This window comes from Phalangium opilio, unplaced genomic scaffold, assembly GCF_054372755.1.
Source record: "Phalangium opilio isolate 3A_F unplaced genomic scaffold, DU_Popi_V2 ptg000003l_1, whole genome shotgun sequence".
NCBI lineage: Eukaryota > Metazoa > Arthropoda > Arachnida > Opiliones > Phalangiidae > Phalangium > Phalangium opilio.
Window position 1 is genome coordinate 13,279,535 of NW_028324145.1, and position 18,655 is coordinate 13,298,189.

The 18,655-nt window shown below is 36.3% G+C and overlaps 1 protein-coding gene across 2 annotated transcripts; it reads left to right on the forward strand.

The window, feature by feature from the left end:
* The first annotated feature begins 148 nt into the window (after positions 1-148).
* LOC149717953 (uncharacterized protein ZK1073.1) lies at positions 149-18,309 on the forward strand. Of its 2 annotated transcripts, none has more exons than XM_089841764.1 (12): positions 149-563; positions 13,538-13,588; positions 13,737-13,800; positions 13,866-13,983; positions 14,060-14,122; positions 14,199-14,259; positions 14,357-14,443; positions 14,555-14,633; positions 15,232-15,343; positions 15,413-15,587; positions 15,655-15,706; positions 16,418-18,309. In XM_089841764.1, the coding sequence occupies exons 1-12, from the start codon at positions 531-533 to the stop codon at positions 16,576-16,578; spliced, it is 1,056 nt and encodes a 351-aa protein (XP_089697890.1). In that variant the 5' UTR covers positions 149-530; the 3' UTR covers positions 16,579-18,309. The 2 variants fall into 2 exon arrangements, with proteins under 2 accessions (XP_089697890.1, XP_089697889.1); XM_089841763.1 differs by lacking the exon at positions 149-563 and adding an exon at positions 12,848-12,946 and having other exon boundaries at positions 14,555-14,632; positions 15,234-15,343.
* Positions 18,310-18,655: the final 346 nt, after the last annotated feature.

Sequence of the window (18,655 nt, forward strand, 5' to 3'; positions counted from 1 at the left end):
CTTTCCGAACACTGCTCTAGATTCTTATAATTCATTTAAAACCATGACGTGCGCTAATCCACGTATAACCACAGCTTATGGTACCACCAAAAAATATACAGTTCATTAAAACCGTCACGTAGTAGTTGAAATTGTGTGAATATTAACTCTTATAGGCCTAGTCTGTCGACGGTGTGTGTTTTGGTTTGAGAGAAGGAGAGCTTGGCAGCTCCAAACCCAGTGCTAGGTCAAAATCCCGATAGATAGCGGCGCTGTAGAAATCGAAGAACGTCGACGCGCGAGTTGCGAGCTAGCCAAGCAACCTAGAGAGAGAAGCAAAACCTTAAACTTGGAAGGAAAGGAGATTTTTCCGAGGATTATCCCGAAGAGCACCAAGATCTTTTCCAAAACACGCAGGCAGCTAGCTAGCTTTGAGTGGGAAAAATTTTTCTAATCGAAGTTTGTCTTTATAAAAAGAGAGAGAAGAAGTTTATCACGGTGTTAAGATAATCCATCGTTATTCGTGCAACGAAACTTAAAAGAAGAGAGAAATGGAGGATACTGGAATGAATCAGGAAGAGAAGGTCTGTCTTGTTGTTTACGTTTTATTATGAATTTTATGGTGCTCCCTTCCCTTTTTCGGATGGTTCCCAATCCCATTTCCTTGGAAATCTTTATTCTTTTATGGGGGAAGGTTCCTTCTGTTCGTTAGTTAGTCCACAGTAGCCCATTGCCACGACACGATTGGAAACGCAGGCGCGGTGAGGGGTCAAGTAAATTGATCGGAGGACCCTAATATATCTTAAAAGAGAATGAAGAATTTTTTGGGTGTTTATTTTGCGGTTGGTTGGTTGGGTGGGTGGGTTGTTCCTCCTGTCTGCTTCTTCTTCTTAAGGAATTTTATTATGGCAACAATATGGATCATGGATGTGTTGTCGTCTATGGAAACACTTTGCGTTATGGAATTTGCTATGGTTATTGGTTGGTATCGCTGAGTTTTGGAAGCAAAAATGGATGGGCGTAGCAGCAGCAGCTTGTATCGGGAATAGTAATTTAATTAATTAGGTTGGTTCAGGGCAGGTTAATTTAACCCAATTCAGCGTCCCCTCCACCCCCACCCCAAATTAGTCTGATTACACTGTCTGAGTTTGTATATTAATTAATTTGATTAGATAACTTTAGTTTGGGGAAATTAATATAGAAACTAGCGTGACGTAATACGCAATATATATTTTGTACGCTTCCTCAGTTTTAATGTAAAATTATTGACAAGAGAATTGCGTTCAAGTAACCGGATTATTTATTCATTACGCATAAACTTATAAAAATAACATTAGTCAAGCCCAAGCTTCTCCGCCGTTAGGTCTTGAAAATTGCATCAATATTTCTGTTGCATACTCATTTTTATATTATTTTGGCGGGAAAAATTAACGCGTGGTTAACTCAAGGGGGGTGGATATGGGGGGGGGGGATATGGGTTGGTCCCTAGGCCTTAACACACAAACTCTGGTAAAAGGGTGTTGCCATGGTTACCGATAGGAATATATCACGTCAACATCTCCCTGCATACTACAGGATGCTCAATGTTGCTGACGCTACCACGAAGATATTAGCTTTTCGGATTTGGCACCCCCTGGTCCACTCTACCCCCCCCCCCTCCCTCTTCCTATTAACGCCATCAAATTTCATCCCCTACCCTACCTTTTGTTATTAAGTCGCTAATGAAAGATAGACGAATTTCAATAAATTTTTGTTAGGTTTTTAATTATTTTTCTATAAGAGGAATATTATTTAAACTTTACGACTGGGTTTTATAATCCGTTGATTATACTTGAGAGTTGAATTTAATACCTTTTGTAATATTAATACATTAGTACGTAAATACAGGTTTAGTGGGATCCATGCAATGGAGGAGATTAACCGAGTACCTAATACAGCGACGGAACATATTTGAATAGTTCAGTCCCATTCCATATACAGGGTGTTCTTTGGGTCAAACTAAGCGGAAGTGACTCGAGGAATGTGGCGTCTGCAACATTTAGTTCCGGAAATTTGGGTTCCCATACATAGATGCTCCCCTAAAACAACTAAGGAAATTGTAATAACACACGTGGAATAATATGATTTACTTCAGTAACGCTCTAAGATTGAAGTCTGGCATGTCTTGACTATTTCCTTGTTTTAGTTGCCAGTCGCTGTTTGGGACTGTTCTAGATCCCATGCATGTTCCTTGACACTTTTCAATAAGTTTGACCCAAAGGACATACCCTTAAATTTATGGTAGACTTACATTGGAAACGCCCTGTATATCTCGCTATCTATTCCATTGCAAAGGGGCTTCTCTATTACTAAGTATTAAGTGTAGGCCCAGTTGAAGGTCGCGTAATACGAATAAATCAACTGGATATTAGAAGCTGTGGCGTATTTATCTATGATGCAGTACTTGAATTTTGTTCCGGGTATTTTTATTTCAAATTACGGTTTGCCGCCGTGTCGTGTTAATTTCGAAGACTTGTACCAATGTAGGTCCGCTGCACTGAATTTGGCTAAGTTCCCAGTTCAAGGCGTCTTTTTTGCCACTTTTTTCTAAATTCCTCCAAAATATAAATACCAACTAGGCTTAGAGTATAGGAAAGATTATTCTAGGGTGTTTGGTAAAATTTTGAAATTTCAATTATAATTTTCTGTCCCCTTGTATAAAGGTGATAGATCACCGAGGAAATTAATATGCAAATGATGTTAAAGACATTTGAATTGGTGATAGTTAACATTCCCTTTTAATTGGATTTTTATCTCTCAGGTTTACTGTTCTTTTATCGATAGCACAACAAATATTTGCAATCATTAAGGGTTTTTTCTACTTTTTTTCTGGACATAATGCAAGCTTTCAACAAAGTAGCGCGTGTCTCCCGGTCGGGTGTCTATCCGGGTCATTAGTGTTTAGGAACTTCAGTCCTCTAAGTGGACTCCTTTCTTTTTTAAGATCATTTATATAATGGGTCGTAAGTGTCACGGCGATAGTTTATTCTTTGGTGTCGGTTTATCACAAAAAAATAAAAGAGTGTGTCCCTGACTGGTACAGACCGTTAAGAGAACTACAGGTGATCTTTGTCGGGCCCAATCTTAAAAGGCTTATGAGTTAGCTGTTGTTCGGGAATTGGAGTGGGTAACCGCTGGAGTTGTTGTGATAAATCGATGTCTCAGTGGCAGAAACAAACCAAACCATTGCCATTTCCACTTTGTCCTCCAAGTAGCCTGAATCCTCTTAGACTATGTGTGCTGTGGGCCCCTACGGTGGACCCATACTAACGAAGAGCATTATAGCGTTATGTTGTTTCTTAAATTAAAATGGGTTGCGTGTGACAAATTGGAATAGTTTAGTTCGAAAGTCTATGCTACGAGTTAACACGTGGGGGTTCTCATCTAACTTGTAAGGAATGAAACATTCAGGGTTAATTCCACCATCGTGGACACTACCACCTCCACCTTCACAACCCTGGCGCGACGAGGGTTAGAGTTGCGAAAATATTTCCGGTGAAATCCGAGTGCGATATAATGAGAGGAAGAGATTATTTTGCGGAGCCCATTTCGCCGCGGGATCATAAGCTATAAGGCAAAGCCGACCTCTGATATTACCCGCCTCAGGTTGGTTGTTGGAGGATTGCAAGATGCATTAAGTCTATAATATACATCTAAATATGCTTTGTGACCTTTTCCATTCAGCTCAGTTGACCTCTTTTTTTTTTAGCTTAAAAGACCTCGATCCCTTCAGGGCTATCGCCTTACGTAAATATAGGCTTTATTTTTTAAATCTCTTAAAAACAAAATACACTTTATATTTAGTCCTACGGTTTCTTAGGCATAAGTGAAATATCCAAGAGTGACTTCTTGCTATCTAAGATATTTGGTGTTATTTATAGTTTCTCTAGAGGGAGTCCAGATGAAATCTAGTAGGCCTAGAAGGAAGATGGCAAAGTAGTTTAGTTTTATTTTGTATTTCGTATGTTTTTGCTACTGCGGGATTTGACTTCAATTTCACTTTTAAAATGGTGTTTTGAGTGCTTTATCGGGTAAACATATAGGCCTAGGATATATACAGTAGTCTACTCTAGTTTATAGGTCAAATATAGGCCAGGGTTTTAGAGAAATTTGACGTCCAAGATATATTTTATAGATACTGTTTTTTTAAACCGATAAATAATAACACATGCACTTATGGAATATTCAAATCATATTCTCTTTAACTAAACGGAAATATAATCTAGTTAATCATTCTTGTTGCCAAATTAAACGTGCCTTTCCCCTTAATTTCAAAGTTCAATCAAGGCGTTAATGCACTCTCTCGACATATTAAAAACAACAAGAAGAAAATAACAACACTTCAGACGCATTCTTTATAATTAACCGTATTGTTTACTCTTTTTGTAATCAATGACTGGACGGAAATTAGCTAATGAACGTTCTCTTTATCGCGAAACATAAATAGCTCTCTCCCTCTCTCTGTGTGTGTGTCACTCGCAGACGTTAATTACCGCGAAGTAATTAGATACAACTTCATTAATTATCTAAATACGTAGTTGTAGAGGCAATTTTTGTTTTTAATCGTACAAAGCGATCGTTTCAGGAAATGATTGTTGATAAATTGAAGCGTTTTATCATTACTTTGGGGTAATATACTATGTTGTGTTTGGTTGGTTCACCCCAAAGTTATTTCTATTCTTAGGCACATGTTTCCATTTCTTTTCTTTTTTTCTACGTCGTCATATTTATAATTGATGAAAGTGGCGTGTAATTTGATTCTCGCCTCTCCTGTTGACAACTTGCATTTATACTCCTTGCACCTACCTACATATATATAGCTAGTGTTTAGGATAACGTATGTTGACCTTGAAAGGTGCAAATATTTAAGTTCATATGATATAGGTAAAATTTTCTTTCAAATTGTAAACATAAGGCGACTTCCAGACTGACGAGATTCAACTTAAAGTCCTTGAACGCTTTTTCCCTCTCTTGGTAATCATTCTTTAAATATTTTGCTGCTCATTTTTCGATTTTGCAATAACTTACTATGGTTACTAACGGAGTTATCTGATTGGTTGTTATCGGCACACACCCCTAAGCGACAGAAAAATCGAGTTTTAATGCGAAAATTTATTGATTTCTTTTTTATTATTACACCTTTTTCCTTGATGTATTTGAAAACGGTTAACCGAATTTTTTTAGGTGGTTTTTAAATTTATTTTGATATTCCTGTTTAAAGAAACAACACCCCCTATAATTTCTTGCGCATCTTTCGTAAACATATAAACCCCCTTCTTTTCAAATTCAGAAAAATAATAAAATCCAGGATTTTTTAGATTTTTTTTTTTCTCAAAATGATTTACATAAAGAATTATGTTAAAAAGATCAATCGATTCTTCAGAACTTCACCCTCTCTTTTCCATGAACGAGGGTCATTGCCAAAATAAAGGTTCAAAACTAAACCACCACGTACAGGAACTGTTTAACAATCAGTCAGATGGAAAAAAATCAATCGTATGTTTTCTGGCTCGTCGCCCATAGCTTTAGAAATTGAATTACTGTTAGTTAGGAAGGATATAGAAAAAGAGAATTTCGGTCTTTGTAAAGAACTCTTTTTATTCTGAATTGAATTGAATAGGGTATATACATAAGAAGATCTCTTGAAACCGGACGTCTATCATAAATACACGTAACCAAATAGAAAGAAGAAGTTCTAAGCCAAGAGACAACTAGAGTTAAAGAGTTATTCCCTTAGAGATGAGATGAGGCAATTTAGTAGCTTGTTTGGAACTAATTCTTATTCACAAAACGTAAAGGTTCTTTCGCAACTGTCTTTTTCATGACCCGATATCTACGTGTGTATTAATTTGCCCTTCTTTTTAAAATAAAAAAAGAAAGGAATAAAAACACATCGAGGGGTAGCGTATTTGATTAAGTTCAGTAGAGTTATTAGGCTTAAAACTCGTTATTCCATACAACTATCACACACCCCTTTGCACGCGCGAGAATTTCTATTTCAAATATACCCACGAGGAAGTCTAACTTTAATTCGTACTAAATATTTAGTTGATTTAAAGGCATATGTTTTATAGCTAGTTATTTGAATTGAAAAGGTTTATGTAAATACATTTTCAAACTTTCTCCCATAACGGGGCCCCATAACTAGTTTCTCCCGGTTTCACTGTTTTTTTTTTGTTCCACGGGTTTTTAGGTTTTTGTCTTCAAAATGATGTAAGTACGTATGTCCTAAATCCCAAATTATTCGTGGATTCTGTCACGTACACATCGTATCGGCCTTTTCGATTTAAGCCTAAGAAGACAAAAAATCTCTCTGCCTATAGCCTAAGCCTTACTTGGCAGAAATTCTGACATTGTTTTTGTTCTCTGATGAGGGATACTTTATCTTAAGGCTTGTTACAAGAATTCATATAAGAAGTGAGAACGTTCAAATACAGAATTGGGCTGGGTCTACAGGGTGTTACAAAAAGGGAGGATGGTAGGATGGTATAAGTACAGTGGATGATTTTGAGTTGAAAATGTAACTTCATTTGCAACAAGGTCACCCTTAACAAGTTATGATTGGACATTGGAGTGTTTTGGGGATGATCCCTTATATTTAAGTAATAAACCGAAAGGCAATGTAACCAAACACGGTGAGCCTTTGGTCAAAATGTCATAGAAATTGCATTGTCCACACAAAATCGCCCATTTAGGTAGTACCACTCTCCCTTTTTATAACACCTTGTATTTCTGTCTCTTGCCTCGGAACCACTGAAGGGATTAAACTAATGTCATTTGGGATAACGAATTTAAAACCCCCTAAGACCGAATTAATAAGAATTTAACAGTTTAAACACACAATCGGGTCAGGAAGTTCAGTATCTCCTAATCGGATCGGTATCTGCATGGCCAAAAAAAAAAAGAAAAAAAAATCGAATATCCGCATTATATAAAGCGGTCATTGAACGCGTTCCCCAAAGTTAATATCTCTTTCTCGCTTGCTTTACGGCCTCGCCTCCTCCTACACTCGCTCCGTCGTCACTCTTTTAAAACTCTATTTGATTAATTCGAAGCAACAGGCCTTGTATAACTGTACTCTATATAAAGAGAGAGTCAAACGTTTGATAAATTTACGTAGTTTTCATTAAGTGAAACCCATGTTTCTAGCCGTTAACTGCAGTGCAGTGTTGTCAGTGCAACTCTGAGCCAAGTTAGTCACGGTCTGATTCGAACTGAACTGCAGTCTATTGGATCAAAAACGTCCTGGTAACACTGTGGGAACTAAAAAAAATCCTTAGTGAAAACGGTTTTATTCTTACCAATGTTTCACCCATCCTTTAGAAACTAAATTAAAACCTTGTCAATAGTCAACTTCAGGTACTACTTTGAGGTGTCAGTGAGTAGAAAACGTTTACTGAAAGGTTACCTAATACTAAATACCTTAGATTTAAAGTAGTCCCTGACAAGTGAAATTGACTGTACTCTCAAAGTACATCGCGATCTATAGATAAACTTTATTTATCTTCTACTTATTAGAAAAAAAATATCCATAATTCAGCCATGCCCCTTGAAAAATAACGAAAAGAGTTTCGATAACAAAATAATATGATAACGATATTTATAATTAATTATTCTGGTTTCACCTTCTTTTCGGGTGCCGAAAAACATTTTGAAATGATCACGCCATATGTTAAAATAAAAGATAAAAAACCTTGTTATCTTTTTTATTCAACTCGGTTAATGTTAAGATATTTTTCCGGTTGTCTTACAAATGTCAAGACGGATTACAAACTTTATTTTTCATTTTCGATCAAAGTTTAACTTCTGTTATATTTACGTTTTCCTTCCTGTTTTTGTTCAAGGGAAGGAAATCAATTGGCCAAAAGCGAAGGTTGATGGCACCAATGTGGTTTTTCCGTAGAGTCTAATATTATTAAACCAAGACTTCTGCCGATACTTTGAAAAGAAACTTAAATACGTTATGTCATGCCAACCATGAAGACTATCTCGGGTTGGATATATCTTTCATTTGACGATATATATAAGAAAAACCATCCTCTCGATCCATTTCAACTTCTTTAATATCAGGCTAAGAATGCACTGGAGTCAACGCTTATAAGACTTAGTTTTTTGGTTGAAGTTTTCAACCGATAGAAGCCACTTACTTTTGTACTTGGTCCAAACTCAATCTGAAACGATTCCAGTATATAAATTTTATTTTTGTCTTCCGTCATCTAACAACCCACCATCACAAGGACCTATTTGGTCTCGGAGTGGTCCTAAGCCTAATAAAATGTTGAACCAAGCGGAAGTACTTCAAAGGTTGAAGTTGTACCGAAGTAAAACGCTGGGGATAGGGGTTCGTGATTGGAGAATGGCAACCCGTGTCCCCCCGCTTTGCATCGTGGTATATTCTAGGCTAGAGAAAGACATCTTTGCTATAGCTGGAAGAAGAAGAAGATGTTGAGAAAAACAATCTCGTACGCTTTGGCATCAAGACCTTGACTGCCGTTGCGTTGAGTGTCCTGGCGCGCTTCCAAATACACTTCTCGCTTTCCAATTGCTCGCGAGTCTTCAACGCCGTTTGGTTTTAGTATTGAGACGTTCCTGGTTCTTTTACAACTTACCAGTCAGTGACTGGAGACACAGTCTTTTAATATACGAAAAGCACGAGCCTCTTTGGCAAGAATTTCTCGCGCTAAGATAAAAGAAGAAGTCAAATCATTTAGGTTGCAAGGGTGTGTCTTGGGGTGTGGCACGTGCATGGACAGTCATTCGTTTCGAACCATTTTGATTCAAATCTCAGGCCATTTCTTTACTAACCTTTGAGAACGGTTTTATTTCAAGTACCTTCACGTGTCTGTCCAAAGCTAACCCGAGTTTGCTCGGGTTTTGAATCAAAGTAGTTCAAATTACAAGTTAATTCTAGTTTGCAAGCTTAGGTTGAGGCTGATTTTGAGAGGAGCGTATGGATTATGTGCACCTGTGAACCTTCTGTCAGATTTTTGTCTCTCCCTCTCTTCTTGAAATGGTTTCTGGGTAATTTAACCTAACTGAAACTTCTCAGGCTATAAAATAGCTTTCTCTACTGTAGACTTATTTATTTTTTTGAGTTGTTTGCTTGAAATATTTATGGGCGTTTAAATTATTTTTAATAGTGTGCAGACAAGTGTTGGACTGTTGGTAGTTGCTTGCGAGTGCGGTTCAACTGCCATCTGAAAAGCTTATAGAATTCTGTTCAATTCAGTTGCAAACCCTGAAGAATGGTTTAATTTAAGAAACGGGGGATGAAATTTCTCTAGCCCCTTTAGTCTTGAAAGTGTAAACAACAGGTTAAATAACCTCGCGTAACATAAAATGAAGTTGATGTTGACAGAAGGCATCCAAATTCCTGATTTACTGCTTTGCCACTAGTAGTAGTTGTTTCTTAAGGACCAAATTGCGTAGGCCTCATAAGTGGTACTTGATTCTTTGACCCGTTTTATTTTTTGCTCGATTGAAGAATGGTTAGAACTTCGACAGCTTAAGGGGAAGGAATCTTTTGCTTCGGTAAGCGTTTAATTATGACTTCTGTTAAGACAAAAGTTAATATTTTCGTCACAGATCATTGAAGTTTATTTAGCTTGTCGGAAAATAGGCTTGACGGCTCCATGGTGTCGCTTATTTCGCGGATGAACGGAAATTCGAACAACGTGTTAGTTATAACTTGGCGATAGACGTAGCTATAACTCTTATAGTTATACTAATATTGTAGAGGTATACTTATACGAAGTACTGGCAATTTGCCCGAGTGGTACATTCTATTTCTATAACGTATTTCGTAGTGTGATGTACTTGAGAAGATATTTAAGCCTTGCCTTCGGTAGTTTTTTTATTCTGTGGAAAACATTACTGTCAACGGATAAATACCCAACCGTTAAGCTGATAATACAATGAAGTTCCCATGGCCTTGATTCGTTAGATTTGTAATAGAACCCATTTAAAACTTGAGAACCTATTGGCTAGTGGGGCCAGGGAAAAGGCTATGATAACGACGGTAATTTATTCCAATTCTATATCTTTCTATGTTCTTTATACGTGTATGAGTTCTTGATTTGGTTTATCCCTGAACTCTACTTGAATGATGGATCAGTATGAAATTGTTTTGATACCATAAAGCATATCCGCCATTATAGAGGCAAGGATGATGGAAGGGGTAGAGGTTGTCACTATCGTTTTATCGTTGCCCTAAAGTTTAGTATCTTCCTAACCCCTCCTAAACGATAATACACTAATCGTAATTAAAAATAATCAGTTTAATTAAAAAGATAAATATAAATATAAATATACAAGTTGCAAAACAACTTAAAAAGCAGGCTTTTCAAGTTTTCTTAAAATGGCGACTGCCAGCACGTGAACTGTCGTTTATTTACGATTGGTGTTGTCATTTAATGGCTAAGCCTTGTCTTTATTCGAAAATTGTCCGTGCAGTTCCTTCCTATATACCAAATACCCGAAAAATCCATAAATACTGTATAAATTTGATGATGTAGAGTCACGAGATAAAAGGGGGGGTCCGAATTTTGTACTGCATGCACGCGAATCGAGCTAGAATAAATTTAATATGGTTTTTTGGGGCCCCAGCATCGCTACCTGCTCTTCTCCTGTTGCATATATCTTTTTTATTTTATATTATTATTTAATGATTCCATGCTGCTATCCATCATTATACAGATACTGTGTTTGGGTTCGAAATAGGAGGAAAGAAAACTAAAGGGCTCGGACAATTGACGATTTTCCGTTGTAGTCAGAGCGATAACCCTCTGCGATAACAAAAGCAGTAATACTTTACCTATGAAATGAGCTAATAAATCAGAGAAATGGAATACAATACAATAACAATGAATGACATATATGACCTTTAGAATTTGATAACACCTAATTCTCTATTTGCAATGGCTATCTACTAACGGCATACGTTAACAATATTTCATATTCTCCATATAAGTTATTATGATAGATTGGTTACTGAGAGCTGATCTCATCTAATATGATAAAGGTTAACTTTGGTACAAAACTGAACGTCTGCAATGCCATACTTATGCAAGTTTATCAACCTTTGTCGACATCGTTCGTGCCAAGGTTTTGAATATGAATCAAATTATTTTTTGTTGGGGACTCTACTGGGAATTGAATGCTTGTACCTCGCCTGTAGATTGGAAATTGATGATTTTGGGGTGTGGACCAATATATATATAGTCCAGTGCACGTCTTAGCGGAGGCGGACAAGGTCAAAGCGTATTAGTTAACCGCGAGTCATGTCTGCGCCGGAAGACCCCCGCCAAGTACGTGCGTGGCCTTTTGGTAATTCAAACCCAGTTGGTTATTTCTTGCGTCCAAGTAAACTTTGCAGACATTTTAAATTTAAAACTTGCCAAGCGTAAATTGGAAAAAAAAACGTCTTATAGAACCTCGCCCAATGATATGTTTACTTGAAAAAATAATTAGGCCCGACATTTTGATGCTTCCACTCTTGCTGGTGTCGTATGATGGGTCAAATCTAATTGCTCTTAGCTATCAATTAAGAATAATAATATAACTGACTAGCCAATGCGTCTAGGCTTCGAGGCCTTTTTAATCTTTTATTCAAAAAAAAAAAAAAAATAGCGGTTCAGTGGGTGATAATTCCCGGAACAAAGATACGCCGATATTTATAGAACTCGATACAATCGTAATCATATTAATGGAAAATTTTGGGACGATTGAAAACGTCTTCTGATTGGTTCTTGCATCGAGGCGAGTACTCAATTATAAACCTTGATTAGGTTTAATCAACCCGCTTGAATAGAATCGTAGAAATCTCTAGGGGGGAGAGTACATGTCTTATACTAGAAGCAAGCACTCTTATCTAACTAGAGGCTCCAGAGAACTTTTATTTTAGTCCTTGCTATCCATTTCAAGTGGAGTTTGCATTGCAATTAAGTTTCTATGGCTTCTTTAGGGAACTCCAAGACAATTATTACATAAATATTTAGACCAACTAAACATCCCCCGACTCTTCAACAGTCGACTCATCGTAATTAGACTTTGCTTTCTCTGGTTAACCAATGTCAACGGAAGCTAACTTTGCCAGGAAAACGCGAGGAGCAAAGAGTACATTCGTGTCTCTAACTGAGACACACTATATTAAATCCTAATATTTGATTTAAAAGATACTCTATCTAAGTTTCTCTCTATTGCAAACTAAGAATGGATGATGGTTACACGCTCGTGTAGGCTCGTATCAAGAGGCTTTCAACGAGGGGCTAATCACTCGATCACAAATCCCATGATCCCATGTACATCAATTATGGATTATAAATAAATAAGCCATGCTTTATCTAAGAAGGAATGTCCACGCTAAACCTGTGGTGGCTTGTTTACATTAGGGTGCCTTGCAATAATTTTAGCTCTGTCAATGCTAGGGCGTAACCACTTCGGACCGGTACAGTTAATGAATGAATGAGGCATCGTGTCCACGGACTACACTGAGGAGTGAATGGCCCCTCGGTTCTCAATGGGTGCCCTCACCATACAGACTCTGTTCTATTCTTCAACTGTGAAAGAGGCTTCACTGGGTTTCTGCTCTCGAAAATTCTTGTATCGCGTGTTGTTTTGAATTGGTCCTCGCTGCAGCAACCTCGATCTTGGCAAAGGGGGTTACTATTTTTTCGGGCAAAAAAAAAAAAAAAAAAAAGAGAGAATTCTTATCCAATCTTATCCAACTGATAAAAGCCTCGGTATAAATATCTGGGGAGAAAAAACGAAACTTGGATTATGTTCTATTCCAGTCTTGACTAATTAACGAGGGATTTTTGCGCGCCGCTTTCCAATTAGTATTATTATAATTATGGGGAAGATGGATGAACCCCAAGTTCAAAAGAAAGTTGAAAATGGCAATGGAGTTTGCCGCAATGACCTCTTTCAGGTTCTTATGTTCTTGTTCTTGTTCTTTTTACTTCCGTAAACTAATCATTGTCAACAAACCCTTCCGGGTTATTGTTTTTTTGTTTGTTCCGATGTTGTTATATCGAGTTCAATATTTTATTGTCTTGTTTATGTCTATCGAGTTAGCAACTTCAATTTAGGTGGTATTGTTTAAACTGCTGCATGGGAGAGTGTCCAGTTGTCCAGTGGGAAATGGGGGATATACTTTTGACCTTTTACTTGTATATATTTATACCACGGTGCTGCGACAGAGTCTGCCCAGGCTCTCAGATCATGAGCTACGCTTTTAGTAGACGATCAATATTGACGTAAGAGCCGCTGTTCGGTGACGTCAAAAGGACGATGGTTTTTGGCGGGGAAAAATGTTTAACTTGGTTTTGACACTTTCTGTCTGGCGCGTGGGATTTTAAAATTTCTTAATAGAAAAGTGTATTTGAGAATACTTGCGTATCTCCGCGTTGATTTCACCCCTTTATGTCACATTTTTATTTTACTGAAGTGACAACTTCATCCGTCTCTGTCGCTTCTCGCTTCTGAATATTCATGGATTTTTTTTATTCTTTCGTTCCAGAGGTTCGAAATAATGACGCCCAGATGTGGAAAGATGACAGTTCACGTTCAGGTGATGATTTCAAGTTTAATTTAATAAGACCATTTTTCCGAGACCCTTATTTTATTAATATAATTAGTATATAGAAAATAATAAAGTTCTATATGAACATCCTTAATTTATTACTAAACTTTAACGGTTTATTTTTTTAATTACTTAGGGCGATTTAGAAAATGCCGAGAAAAAGGCAATTTTTTTAACCGTTCACGATATAGGATCCAACAGTAAGTTTAATTTTAATTGTAGAACTTGATCGAGTTTTTCTTTAAATTAATAAATTTAAATTTAGATACATCATTCCGTGATTTTGTGGAGCACCCTTGCGTTTCCGAAATCAAACCAAGATCGATTTTTATTCACGTCGATGTTCCAGGTCAAGAAGACAACGCTCCCGATTTACCCAACGAGTACGTTTAATTACCGCAATGAATTAATTAATTCTTAATGAAATGTGTGTCTAATTTTATTAATTAAAAAAATCAGCTATGAATTTCCAACTATTCAAATGCTGGGTGAAGATCTAGTGACTGTCTTGGACCATCTCAAGTAACGACTTTGCAATTTTATTTTTGTCTATTTGTAGCGAGACCAATCCTGAACTTTTCAATTACTTTAATTGCAGAGTGAATCTTGTGGTTGGTTTTGGAGAAGGCGCTGGTGCCAACATTCTTGTTCGTTTCGCGGTAAGTTAATCTTTCAAAGATAATTATAAATTTAAGTTCGCGTGTACTTAAGTTAAGGGATCTAATCAATGAAGTTCTTTTTCTAAAATTGATTTAGATGGCTCATCAATCGAGAGTTCTGGGTCTTGTTCTCATTCATTGTGTCGCTACAAGCGTTGGTATGATGGAGTTCTTCAAAGATAAGGTACGAACGCTTCTTATCTACGAGTTGTAAAGTAGTAAATTAATCTACCTATGATTTATTAAATTTAATATTCTACTTTAATTTACATTTAACAACAATTTACGCCAACAGATTATGAATTGGAAATTGCAAAACGTTGGTATGAACTCATCCGCCGAACAGTATCTCGTTCTTCACAAATTTGGCGCGGTAAGTAATAAACAAATTTAAAATTTTGGATTTCTTTTCATACTGAGACTAAAATCTTGTAATAATAATAATACTATTTAAAATATTAGGCCTAAATTACTAATTAACTAACGGAATATTAATCGAGTATCGTTGTTTTGAACTTGTTTCGTTATTATTATCGTTGTACATTATTATTGCCTCATTTGCGAATTGCCTGTTGGTGGTGGTGAAAATTATACGAACATTTTCCATTTTCTTGTATCTTTTACCGTTGGATTACCTTGTATTTCTCGCTTAAATAAATTGCTTCGAAAACGCGCAGGAGGTAAGATCAGATTGTCGTCTCCCCTATTTTAGATTAGTTTTTTGCCGAAGTTATTAGACACGCCTTCGTAGAAAACCACGTGTGGTGCGAAAGGAGATGAAATTTGAACGCGTTTGATTGTGAAATTGATATCACTAGAGTTACCTATTTAGTTTTGTCGTCAATTGGAAGTCTTCCGGATTGCTATCGCGCTAGAAAACGTTACTTTCAAGGCTAACTGAAGACTTCCTGCAAGCGTTAAATATGTATCAGAAAATAATTGATGTATGTAAATGTTTCCCTAATTAACTTTAGCAATTAGAGGCGGCCGAGAATAAGGAGAAATTAATTCAGGATTACACCGATAAGTTGAAGAGTCGAATTAACCCGAGAAATCTGCGACGTTACGTTGAAGCTTATATGAAGTAAATTGAAAATCTTATCACTTGCGTCAAAACAAACTTAATGATTAATCTTAATTATTTTAATTACAGCCGCAAAGATCTGACTACGGCTTTAGAAACCACGTTGAGAGGACTCGATTTCTTATTGGTTGTTGGTGGAAATGGGGCTCACCTTCAAAGCGTTCAAACTATGTACGCTAAAATGGATAAACAGAAAGCATCCCTTCTTAAAGTGGACAACGTTGGCGATATTTTAAACGAAGCGGTCAGTTAACCACCTTCATATTAAATTTTTTCCTACACTGTTCATTAATGATAATTCTAATTAACAGCCCGAAAAACTGGCCCAAAGTCTTCTTCTTTTCGTTAAGGGACTAGGCTTCCGTAAGTATTACAAATTTAATTATCTTTAATTTAATTTAATTTAATTTAAATTAAAACCGTATCAGTTCGTTAAGTATTATTTTGGAATTAAAAATATAAATAATTAAAGGGTTTGATAAGACGCTTGCGTATCCAACTCGCGCTAGCCAATGGGATGTACAGTGCGTAATGTAGGGGAACGGGGCCTATATTAAGCTTACTGGGCATGCGTGAACTTCGTAGCGTTATCAGACGTCACGTGACATTGCCCAATCACTACTCCCAGGAAATAGTAACGCTACTACGTCAAAATATAGTTCCTGAGGCGCCTTCTCCCCCCCCTACATAACGCATTGTACATCCCTTTAAAATATCGGATAATTAACTAAAACCAAATATGTTGATGTTTATTTTATCTTGCGTATGTTAAGTAGGTAAGTTTTAATCTCTCGGGCTATGATTCTTCTCTTTCTATATATAGTTGTGTTATAATTATTATTATAGTGGTTATGAAAAGAGGTTGCAATAATTACCATTAATTACCATTAAAATACTTAATTACTTAAGTTAAAATTATCAACCAAAAAACCTTTCGCGTTTAAGATTGCATTCCTCTTTTCCGAGAATGTGAATGTCAACGTTTTTGGTTTGAACTTTATGTAATTTTTTAATTAAACTCGTCCATTTATGATTTAATTTTAAAAGAAATCTTAATTTCTTTTTTGGTAACAGTGACCTCCGTGACGTTACCCGGAGTCGAACGTCAACGCACCTTTTCAGGTGGTGACCCCAAGATGTTGGGTGCCGTTGGACGTAGACGGACTCTTTCCATGGAAGAATACGACCAGCCAAGACCCAGAAGATTGTCACTGACAGCGGCCAATCAAAAATAAGGTTTGTTTGAATATCCGGAAGTGTCTCTCTCGTCAACAAACAAACAAACAAACGAAGAAAATACAAAAACAAAACTCCCCATGGATTCATTAATTGAAGTTTTTACTTTTTAATTTGAACATGTTTTTAAAGCGCAGTTTTTAAGAGGTGAACTATATATATATGAACTATTAAAACGTTTTTAATCGTTCGTTAAAAATAACCGCCGGAAGGGACATATGGGGGACGAGAAAATTATTATAATTAAACGCTAATTAAAATTTTTTTGCCAAATTACAGTGACGGTCATTTGATTACGCAAAAAAAAAAACGAAGGCCGTGTAGGCAATAGAAAAGTTTAACTTAAAACTTTTGTATCTAGTAGAAGTATCTTCAAACGGCAGCCATTGTTACTTTTTTTATTTTAAATGGTTGTACAACGCGTTGTGTTAAGGGGCGTCTAAGAACTATATTTCCTTAAGTAGTCAGTGATTGGGTCATGTCACGTGTCTGTTAGCCTTGGCGGATAGATACAATACAACGGAAATTAGCCTTATTCCTGATCAGCGCCATCTACCCATAGCGCTGACTTTGAGAACTACTGTAAGCGGCAAGCCAATCAGATGTCGCTAAAATCTGGTGACGTCATTTTTGGTAAGACCCGAGAGTGCCCGTCAGTGACGTCACCAGATTTTAGCGACATCTGATTGGCTTGCCGCTTACAGTAGTTCTCAAAGTCGCCGCTATGGGTAGGTGGCGCTGATCAGGAATAAGCTACGCTAATTCCGAGGTCCACGAAATTCACGCATGCGCTGTAGAGCTCCTACGTAACGCATTGTACACCACTTAAACGAAAGTTTCATATATACATACACGTTGCTGTTAGAGACAAGGAAAATTCCTCGAAAATGATAATAGAAAAAACCCATGGAAAATTAAAAACCTTGAACTCCACCCTCTCCCGAGTTTATTTTTGGAACAAAACAAAACCAGTGTGTTTTTTGGATGTACATTTAAACAAACAAACAAACAAACAAACAAAATGAATGTTTCGAATTTTATTTACAAAAAACAGTAAGTACAATTATATACCCCGGTACCTATCCGCTTTGATACGCAATTAAACGAAATTTAAAAAAAAAAAAGAGAAAATCGTCAAATAGATTTTTAAATATTTAAACAGACGCGGTTAATTAATGTTGTCAAGTAACTAATTATACCCGAATAATATATATAAAAAAATATATATATACATATATATAAAAGTGTTTGTTACACCGTGCGTGCTATATATATATGTATCGTCCCCGACGTAGTTTTAGGTCAAAATTATTTTATCGGGTAGGTTTAATTTTCTTCCTTCAGTTTATTGCAATTTTCTCCGGGAGTCCATACTCCATAGTGGCAGGAAAATGCACTAAAACGTTCCCATTAACGTGGAATGATATATTATAGTTATAATTTAGTTTAATTAGCAATTAACTAAAATGTTAATATGTTAATTTTTCTCTGTTTATGAAAATTATTTCAAGCGAATTCACATTGAAAAATCGAATTTTTATTTTTAAAGACGCTCGATCGTGATGAGAAATCCATAATTGAAAAAAAAAACCCCTTTAATGGATTCTACCTCAAATCGTTGCGTTATAATAAATTGATGCAAATCTTAAAAACCAACCACATTTGAAGGCTTTTAGATACCATATTGTAATTTTATTATAATAAAACATCAATTAATACTTTCAAATACATGAATATATACATGTATTTATGAAGTTACGTAAGAATTTCAAGAAGATGTTTTTTCATATAAGTTTGGACTTTGTGGTCAACTACAGGTAGCAAAAGCGTATAGAAAACCATAATCAGGGATAAATTTAATTTTAGAAGTAGGAATGGAGCATTTACTTCAGTCCGGGACTTTGACGCGCGCCCACATTACTCTGTTCTCCATTCCTATTTCTAAAATTAAATCTATCCCTGTTATAATATTGTGATTGTAATAATTTTATCCAAATATAGCCGTGTATACGAGTTATATTTCATATAGATCTCCTCAAATATTGCTCCATGGTGGATAAATGGCGTAATCGATGA